At 53.9% G+C, this 10,030-nt stretch overlaps 1 protein-coding gene across 1 annotated transcript in view; it reads right to left on the bottom strand.

Annotated features, from left to right (window-relative positions):
* The window catches only part of SGSM1 (small G protein signaling modulator 1), a gene marked incomplete at its 5' end in the record, with an annotated part of 32,626 nt that extends 22,909 nt beyond the window's left edge, over window positions 1–9,717 (bottom strand). Inside the window, 2 exons of the mRNA XM_010153182.1 lie at window positions 3,077–3,152; window positions 9,643–9,717. Of these exons, the coding sequence (XP_010151484.1) occupies window positions 3,077–3,152; window positions 9,643–9,717 (151 nt within the window). The remainder of the gene's footprint in view (window positions 1–3,076; window positions 3,153–9,642) is intronic.
* Between the last annotated feature and the right edge of the window lie 313 nt (window positions 9,718–10,030).

The following is a 10,030-nucleotide window of genomic DNA, read 5'->3' as shown; positions in this document are numbered from 1 at the left end:
GAAAGCCAGACGGCTGAAAAGCCTCCCAGGACATCAGCCCTCAACGCCGAAGCCTGAACCCCTCCGAAACACTACTGCTGGCAAAGCTACACGCAACGGGACAGTCTCCTTGGGAAAACTCTGCCTGAGCTCTCCCAAGAGCTCCGAGGCTCAAGCACATAAACTAAGAGCACCTTGTCCATGCTACATGCGGGGGTAATGGCAGGATCTTTTTTAACCTTATGGTTTTTTGCATCCAGTTCATAACTTACCACTGCAAACAGACACTGTGAAGAGGTTCTCCCCATCTCTAAGGATGTAACCTACAGCACCGGCACACGGTGCAGGGGCTCTGTGCAGCCACAACCAGGTGAGGTGAGAGTTCTGATTCTTGGCAACAGACCAGAGGGATTTCTGAGAGTGCTCTGGCTTTGCACGACTCACTCCACGCCGGGGTTGAGCGTGAAGGCAGTCTTAGCCCTGATGTGGACAACAAACCTCTGGGCTCAGGCAGGCCCCCAGCCCTGCTGCCAGCTCCCCATCAGCCTCCCAGGGCGGCGTGAACGTGACAGATGCCAACTCGCGTTTGTCTGCTTCAAACCCTACCCTCGAGGGCAAAACAGGGAGCTGGGGGCAGCTGCCCTTTCCTGCCAGACCACTGGTTTCATCAGGAGGGGTTTGCAGTACAGTGGCTACACAGAGGAGAAGGAAGGCTCGATGAGGAGTGCTCCGCGAGGAAAGTGGCTCTTCCCAGGGAAAAGGGCAGCTCTGCCAAGCAGGAGCCAGGCTTGCAGCACGCTCTGCTTGTCAGGGAAGAGGTTATTTATAAGCTCACCCGGCTCACGGCGAATCACAGCACCGAGGAAAGTGCACACACCATTCAAACGCGAGAGCAACAGCAGACAGACCAGAAGGTGTAGACACCAGAAGCCAGGGAAAGTGCAGCAGCATCATTAAGAAGCCAGAAGGAACCAACGAGCCCTTCGTGCCTGGACGCCTCAGCTCCATGTCGCAGGAGGCTATAAATAATCCCAGGCTGCGAAGCCTCGTGCTGCACAGAAAAGCAAAGAATGAGTCACACCTTGAAGTCTGTTCTGCTCTTTCGATGCCGTTCGGCCGAGAGCGTACACAGGCACGCAGGCCTGAAACAAGCGCCAGCGTGTCTTTTCCACGAGCGCCCTGGAGACAAGGAAGAAGGCAGCCTCTTTGCTCTCCAAAGCACAAAGGAGACCTCACTGCTCCCTTCTCTTTTTTCTGCGGATGCTACAGTCTTATTCAGAGGCGACAGTGCTGCACGAGCCTTCCCCGAGCAACTTCTTCAGAAGCTGGTTGTCATCCCTGCTGTCATTTTCTTCCCAGCCTTCAAATTAGCAAGCTGCCCTTCAGCTATTTGTAAACCGAGGCGCGTCGCTCCCCCTCCGCACACTGCCTGCAGCCTTCGCTCAGCAGCAGCAGCCACACGGCCCCAGCCTGGGCGTGCTGGAACCGCAGCGACTGTAACTCAGCAAACATCTCTGCCCAGAGCGACAGGCACAGCGAGCAGATCGGGCTCCAACGGGCACAGGCTGCCATCCCCTCACCTGGCAGCCTGGGCTCGTGGTGACGGAGTACAGCAGCGCAGCAGCTGCCGGGCAGGTTCAGTCCCAGGGCTGAGGCACAGGATGACAGGGAAGTTAATTGCTTTGCCCTTTGGAAAAAACTGCTCGCTGAGGACCTTGCAAGGTCCACATCCCTCTCTCAAATCCCTGGCAGCAGCAACACTGAGCAGACACCCCGCAGCAGCGGAGCCCGGCTGCGCTTGCCCAGCTCCTCGCTTTGCCGGAGCAATGCTTCCCCCTTGGCCTTTCGGTGGGGACCTCAGGGCTGGCTAGCTGTCACCTGGGGGGAGAGGTGGCTGCAAACAGCAAGCCACGGATAAAACCAGCACGTGGCTTTCCCAGCAGCTGGCAGTGGTCTCTGCCAAGGCCCTTTCAGCCAGGAAGGTTTGTCAGCAGCTCTGTGCCCTGAGATCATCTCCTCAGATGATCAGCAGCAATTTTATTAGATGGTGAAAATCTGTTTTCATCTGCCACAGAAGAGATGGGGAGGCAACGCGTGGGGCCTTTAGCACTGCTCTGGGGGCTGGTCCAGCTCCCAGAAACCTTCTTCAGCCCCCAGAAACTTTCTCCACAAGCTGAGAGGAGGCTGGGCACTGCTGCCACAAACTGTGCTGCCGCTCCATGGGAGCTGGCAAGCCATCCCGAACGCCTCTCCCAGGATGTGCCGGCGTGCTGAGCTCTGTATTGGGCAGGGTGCAAAGACCTGGCCTCAAACTCATGCCACGTGTCACCAACACAAGGCTACTCTCTCCTGCTCCACACTACCTTTGAGATACACATACTCCTCCGCTCCTTGGGATCTCTGCTCCACAGTCCTTGCCTGGAGACCCACCGGTGCGTTCCGCAGACAAAAGCCAACAGCTCTACAGGGAGGTTTTTAGAAAATGCTTTGCCAAGATTTTGATGGATCCATTCTGAAACACTTCCACATTTACAAAATGGCCACATCGGTAGGAAAACATAAAAAAAAAATCAGGTGAACAAAGCAGGGTAAGTGAAAAGCACAGCTGCCCAAAAGGAGCCCAAAACCTCCACAGTATCAGAGCACATCTTCCACAAACTTCATTTAAAATTTTTTAGCAGCCTCAGCTCTTGCACTCACAGACTCCTTTCCATAAATCCCTATTCCATAAGAGCAAAGAAATATTTAGACTTAACAGACTTTCTGTCAAATCAACTCTCAAGGGAACTAAAAGAAAAAAAATAAGATTAGTTCTAGTATGGCCTCAGCGACTGTGCACAGGGCCAGCATCTCTCCTCTTCAGACACACCTCGGTGTATTCTAAGCACAGAGCAAAGGCCTCAGGGACCCAGACCGCTGCCAGAACAACTCATCCTCTGGCACTAACCACCCGCCAGCCCCAGCACGGTGCCCCGGCGCTGGAGCGTGTCCCAGGAAACATGCGTCCCACAGCCCCAAGGCCGTGCAGGGGAAGCCCAAGATGAAGAGGGTGCTCCAGCCCTCCCAGTTCATGTCGACATCCCGCCCCCAGACTCACCGCAGAAGGAGATGATGTGGCTGCTGTCCTCATGCACAAACTTCCTCGTCACCGCCTCCTCCATGATCTGCTTCACCTGTTGAAGAGAGGGAAAACACTGAATTCCAGCCACAGAGCAGTGAGGAGACCTGTGGTGGGGCAGGCACGAGACGCTCCGCTTGCTCCGTGTCCGTAAGGAATGCTCTCTGACTTTCCTAATCGCCTCTAAGGGCACAAGAGGTCTCACAGAGCATCGCTGCATCTTTACTCGCCGAGCATCACCAGCTATTTCAAAAGGTCAGGTAATAAAAAAAGGCATAGTTTGGGATTTTTCCAATACTTCAAATAGGAAAACTAAGAGCAGAGAATCAACTGTGGGATTCAGGCATCACTTATATAAAAGGCATCTCAATAAGGGTAACCCAATCTCAGGGTTAATGCTTTCACAGCATTGTTACGTTCTTTCATTTTACGGGGATTTGATGAAATCCATGCGACGGAGCCATCCCAAATGACTGTCACCGTCCGTCAGTGCCGAAGTCAACCATCACCTGGCACCAGATGTGACCAGGCATACCACGTGCGTAGCAGTGCAGTCAGCGCTGCCCTCCCGACCGAGTGCCCACTGCTCACGACACGTTGCTGGCACTCCTTCAGCGCCATGAGGCAAAAGGCAGCAATCGTGTAGGTCGCACATCAGGGGCACAATTAGGGGAAGAAAATAAATAGGAACGCACATGATTTAGGAGCGTAATTTTTGCAGGCACAGGACGGGAGGTCGGACCTGCCAGGAGAGCAGGGTGCAGAGGACACACTCTAGACTGGGAGAAGCTCCCGGGACTGCCTGGCTGCTCCACAGCAGCAGTTCAGAGGAGCCTAAGGAGTCAGGGACAACCAGAGCACGAAATCCAAGTACCCCAGCACGTCTGCTCTTCACCATGACCACCAGCACTGCCCAGCCCTCTCCCTCGCACTGAGAGCAGCCCTTTGCAGAATGCAGACCCCCCAGCCCTGTTCTGGAGGTACATGGGGTCACCCTGTAAATAAGTACTAACGAACTCGTCGTGCATTAAAGCTGTGTGTTACACACCCCCGCAGAGCCAGCAGCTACGAGACAGGGTGCCCGTGGCTCAGCTCAACCCTTCCACCGCCGAGCGCTTCCCACGGCGCCTGCAGCCTCCACATGCACCTGAGCCCGCTCCCAGCTCTCCAGCCCGCGCTCCCATGCGGTCCATGCTGTTCCCTTGATATTTTGGAACTAGAAAACTGGGCTGGATGGACCTTTGTTCCAACCCCACACAGCAACTTGCAGGTTAAGAACTGGAATCACTAGGAAAGGAGACGATTTTTTAAGTGCCCAGACTTTTGGATGGTCAGCTTCTGACACAGACCACCAGCAGACTGTCCCCTCCTGGCTGAATGTCTCCCGTTGGAAGCATCCCATCCTCCCTCCGTGACTCCCACGGCTCCTGGCTGCGACCTTGCTGACGTGCCCAGCTCAGCAGTTCTCTACGAGGAGGATGTTGAAGGGGACACCAAAGCACACGCTGCTGCTCACCAGTGATGGCTCTGGGCACCTCCAGCAACCTCACACTCAACAGGAATGACTTCTCCCAGTGCCCATGGGCTGGGGGAGTACTGCTCGGCGTGCTCTGACCTTCAGGGTGGGATCCTGCATGAGTTGCCCTTAAAGCTGGATGATGTAGGGGAATATAGGCCGGTGATCAGGGCCAGAGCACTGCCAAGGGAATGCTGAGCAGCTCTCAGAGCTGCCCTGGCTCTCAAGCAACAGCATCTCCAATGGTCCCCACGCCCTTGTGGGATGCAGGAGAGGAACATGGGAGATGTGGAGGTTTGAGCCTTGCTCGGAAGGTGCTGGAGAAGTAGGTGTTACTGATGGAGGTGGCAGCCCCTGACTGATGGCCCCATGAACCTCCCCGGCTCTGACAGCCGCCGTCCTCCAGCCAGACTGCTCCCTCGACACCGTGCCCTCCACTGCCTCGCTGCCTAAGCCCTGCCAGCCCAGCCCAGCCCATCCGATCTCCTGTCCCCCTGCCTGGTCCCCCTTCACCCCCCAGCCCTGGTGTGAACACCCTTCCAGGCAGACCCCAGCTGTCCTGCTCCCGAGGTGCCGTGCCTGTCCTTCCCTGCTCGGAGCGACCGTGACTTTCATCCTCCCTAATCCTGCTGCAATCAGCAAAAATCTAGCTGAATTTTGGTCCTTAAATATTCAGTTCCTCATCATTTTTCCTTTTAAATACAGAGCTGCCAGCATGCCCAGATCTCAGCTTCTAGTGCCGCTAACATCTTGCTTTTCACTCAAACGCCAGGAAAAGGGTTCACAGTGCAGAGATGTGGGCGTAAGAGAGGCTCTGCTTATCAAGATGTTCTCTCTGAAGGCACAGGGAGGAGGAAAAAACAGCAGGTCAAGACTTGGCCAAGCAAACCTTGCATGTATGAGAGACCTTTCACGGCATCATTTGGGGAATTAAACTCCTTTGCAAGACATAGTCAAGGGCAGTTATGCACAGCTGACAGCTCAATACAGGAAATCCTTTTACAAACATGGATTAACAAAAAAAGTCGTATCTAAAGCCAAAAGCATCCCTCCACATGTCAAAGTGATCAGGTCAGCCCCCAGTGCCACGCTGCTCGAGGCGCTGGGTGACTAACTGCTCGTGAGCCCGGGGGGAGCGGGACGCACGGGGATTTCACCTGCATGCCGGCAGCTCGAGCGAGCTGACAGTGAGTCAGGAACTCACAGTGGGGAGCGTCACTCAGACGTGGACCTCGGGACTGGAGGTGGCTCGGATCACTGGGAAATTCCCCTTGGCACAGTATGATACAGCTCCTGTAGCTCCTACATCCCAACTGCGCTCGGATCAGCCACTGCAGCTGCTGGAATGCCCTGGGCTCAGAGGATTCTGCTTCCAGAGACCCACAAAAAAGCTCCCTCTACTTCCTCAGTTTTTTATTGTGGACTGTGGCCAAAACCTGGAGCTTTCCCTTACCAGGGCACCTTCCGGCGAGCCGGGGTGAGGTTAGCGAGCCCTTGATTTCCTGATGCCCAGCGTACGGTTTTGCCCCTCGTACCATTGCCACGTGGTGAGCGTCACGGAAGCAGGGAATCCTCCCGCAATCCTCCTTTGGGCTTCACGGCTCCAGCAGTGCTTTACTGCAAACCTCACCAACAGAAGGAACTCGGTGAAGCAGAAATGGGGACAGAGCAAGTCCCAGCAACAGGAAAGGAGTCCTGTTCTTCCATTAGCCGCATTATAGAGAGATCTATCCCTTGGCTGGAGGGGTGAATTAGAGACGGGAAGCAACACACACCTCTTGTCCACCAGCAACCAGGTGCACACCAACACAGAGCTCCTCCTTTTCCTCCCCTGACATTACAAGCGTCCAGCAAAGACGGGCCAACCCCGCGTTTTGAAACCCTGATCAGCCCAAGAACCATCATCCATCACCCCCTGACTACGGCCCCGGCAGAGAGGTCCAGCGATGCACGCCCTGGGGCCCTCAGGGACTCCCCAACGTCAGGCTCTGCCAGCAGGTTGAGCTGCCTTCATCCTCATGGCCCTCCCATGGCTGGGCTGAGCTTCCTCTGTTGGCACATCACGGGCTTTTCTCTCCCACAGATCCAACTAATCTACTAGAAAACGATGAACACAGATATAAAACGTACCCTCACGGCACCACAGCTATTGTCCGTATTTTAAACCCCCCAAAACACACTTGAGAGTCAATGCACACAGTTACCAGCTTCTGATTACATCAGGAACATACCCAAGCGGTCTAGTCAAATATTCACCAGTCTCACAGCTCTGCTGCCCGTCATCACGCCTACCGCGGGACTGCCTTCCGTGGGGATGGGGCCATCTGGTTCCACGGTGCCTGCGGAGCAACCAGCACCGCGGGACGCCGGCTCGGACCGGGCGTCTCGGTGCCAAGACAGCACAACTAACCATCGCTCTCGAGGCACACAGGAAAAAAAATCCTTCCAAGTGACACAGTTCAGTGGAAAATTACTCATTAAGAGGAAAAACAGGAAGTATTGACTGAGGTTATCACACTAAACAAAATAAACTTAAGCTATCTGAAGAAATAGAAGTGGAAAGGGCACTGCAACCAGGGCACTCGCCTGGCACGGAGGGCCAGAGCGGTGGCAGCAGCTACACAAGACATAGAAAGCCCCAAAGGTAGGGGCAGAGAGGGACAGGTTCGTAACAGAAAACGAGTGTTAGAGAAAGTTTTCAAACAAAACAATCTTAAGTTTGCCCGGAAATGGACACGGCTGGCATCCCCAGGACAGCTCCAACCCAGAGAACCCCCAAACTGTTGACACGGTTCCTCTGCTGCTGTCTGCAATTTCCAAAGGACTCTCCCACCCAGCCCCCAGCCCCTCCACAGCCAGCTGGGATGACCAACGCCGCAGCCGCGTCCACCACGGCGCTCCCAGATCCTCTCCCGAAAGCGAAGCGGGTTTGTGGCACTGCAGGGATGGAGAACACGGTTGGCTCGCTCCATGGAGGAGACTGGAACAGCCTCTAACTGTGCTGCATTCCAGCATTTTAATGCTAATTCTCACATTGTAGCCAGAACAATCTCCACAAATGAAGCTGCCCACTCTTTATCAAAAGCCAGTCTAGGGAAAATGAGATGTTTGCTCTTCTTTTATTAGAAAGGAAATTAAAACAGCAACTAATAATTTAGCTGTAGGTAAACTCAAGAGGAATACCAGAAGTGCTCCACAGCAGTGCAACCCTCCTCCTGGCTCCTCTGTGAGCACAGGACAAGGCACCCCCTGCCCTGGGAGAGCAGGGGCACCCCCCAACAAGGTGTCCACACAACCTAACGGCATTAACTGCAGTTCCAAAAACATGACGGAAGGCAGGCGGGTCTCGACATTACCACCTGAATCACCAACTCATGAACAAGCGAGCTAAGTCTCTTTGCTTCACGGGCACGCCTGAACCGCAAGGAAAACAACTGCTTTTCCTCCTTGCCTTGTCTCCAAACCCAAGAGCCGCAGGCCCTGAGAAGAGCTCTCGGGTTATGGCATGCATCGGGGGCATCAGGAATGCTGGCGCACCCACTGCAGACCAGGGGCTTGAGCTTGCACCCCCACACCTCCAGCGAGGCTTCCGATCCCAGCGGCCTCTGCCTCTCCTTTGGCTCCCCTCGGCCCGACCGGCTCCATCCCGGCTGAAACACTGCTATCAAAATTTTGTTTCACTAATCACTTTGCCCCCTCCTTTAAAAATGAAAACAAACCCTTACCTACCCAACAACCCCAACGAGGGATGCAGGCTTACATCTCTCTGCTACAAAATTCCCAGGGTTACGCTTCATCTCAAAGTCCAATTTTCCCATAACAGAGCTTCGTAACCGTACCCAGTCCCAGCTGTCATTTACATTGGTGGAGCAAGCCAAATATTACAGCAGTTACAATAACCACCGAGGTGCAGAGATCAGGAGCCAACCAATAGCTCTGGGTTTAATTAGTCTAAGGCAATATTGACTCAAAATTCTGGTTTACCTGGCTGGATTTTTCCCTGCAAGTCACCATACAACCTGTACTCCAGATTATCCGGTGATGCTTAAGGCCCCAAAACTTTCCCTGCCACGCTTCTGGCAAAGCCTTTTGCCGGTTATCAAGGCATTTGCATTGGAGCGCAGCGTCTCCCATGTATCTGGCCATGCTCGTAATTCCGTTTACAGCGAGCCAGATGCAAAGGGAGTCCCCAGCTTGATCCTCTTCCCGGTCCTGTTCCAGGGTGAAGCTCAGTCACTCCACCAACAGGGCTGCAGAACACGAGCTCGGTGCCATCCAGCTGCGGTGACGCTCCCAGGCACAGGCCTGTTTGCTTCACCCAGCCTCATGGGTCTCGGAGTCAGGACCCTGGAAAGCAGCCTCTGGAATAGAGACACACAGGTAACCGGGCAGTGAGGCTGCCAGCCGGGTGCTCGGACTCCTCTGTCCCTCTCCAAAGGGACGCAGTAGCCAGACACTGAGTCACATAAGGCCAGAGCAGTGGGAAGGCTTCAGCTCCTGTAGCGGGACTTTCCACAAAGACAGTCACATGGGATGTCAAGGATTTGGGTGGGATGAGACCATGCAACACCAAGGCCAGGCAGCTGCCCTGCCTGTATCCTCTCCGACCCCAGCCTGCCTAGGAGGGCACTCACACACCGACCATTACGCTGCCAGACAAAACCAGTCTGTGCACCAGCAGCACCACAATCGCTCCAAGAGACCACGGCAGACACAGGAGCAGCCTTGGAAACCTCTCCTCCTTCCCATCTCTTTTTAACAGACTGCGGGAAAACAACTTCTATCCCACATAAATATGCAAGGGATCAGAAAAAGCATCCCAATAAGCATCCAGCGCAAACAAGCGCCGTGTTCAGGATCCACAAATGCCACTTCTCATTCAATTCTCCTCACTAAATCTCAACGCATTTCTTTGCCATCATCTTGTTTAATCTGCCCTTCTACATGTTAAAAAATAACCACCAAAACTAACCCAAAAACCCCAACAACCAAACAATCCCACACTGATGACATAGGCTTTAAACTTGGCTTGCTTTTGTATATTTGCTTTCCAGAATCTTTTATGAGCTGGCGTGTTCTCATTCTCATTGCAGTCTGAGTGCTGCTTCGATTATGTATTTGGAAGTTAATTCTAGCACTTAAAAATCCCATTTTACACGTTAGTTTTGGTGCAACAAGTCCACGTGGGCACTCCTTGCTGTAATCTGAGCATTTCCTTTGTTGCTTCTCCAAACCAAGGTCTCTTTCCAGGAATAAACTCTGGTTAAGCTCCATAGGAAAGCGTTTCCCGCACACTGTGCAAGACTCGCCCGTGAAGTGCTCAGTATCATCACCTCTCAGGTGTTGTGAGATGCTGAAGGATCACTCACGCATTGTGAAGACAACCCTAGGCACGTCTAACTCGCACGATCCCCGGG

This window comes from Eurypyga helias, unplaced genomic scaffold (genome assembly GCF_000690775.1).
Source record: "Eurypyga helias isolate BGI_N326 unplaced genomic scaffold, ASM69077v1 scaffold21716, whole genome shotgun sequence".
Lineage (NCBI taxonomy): Eukaryota > Metazoa > Chordata > Aves > Eurypygiformes > Eurypygidae > Eurypyga > Eurypyga helias.
This window is presented reverse-complemented; position numbering and strand designations above follow the sequence as displayed.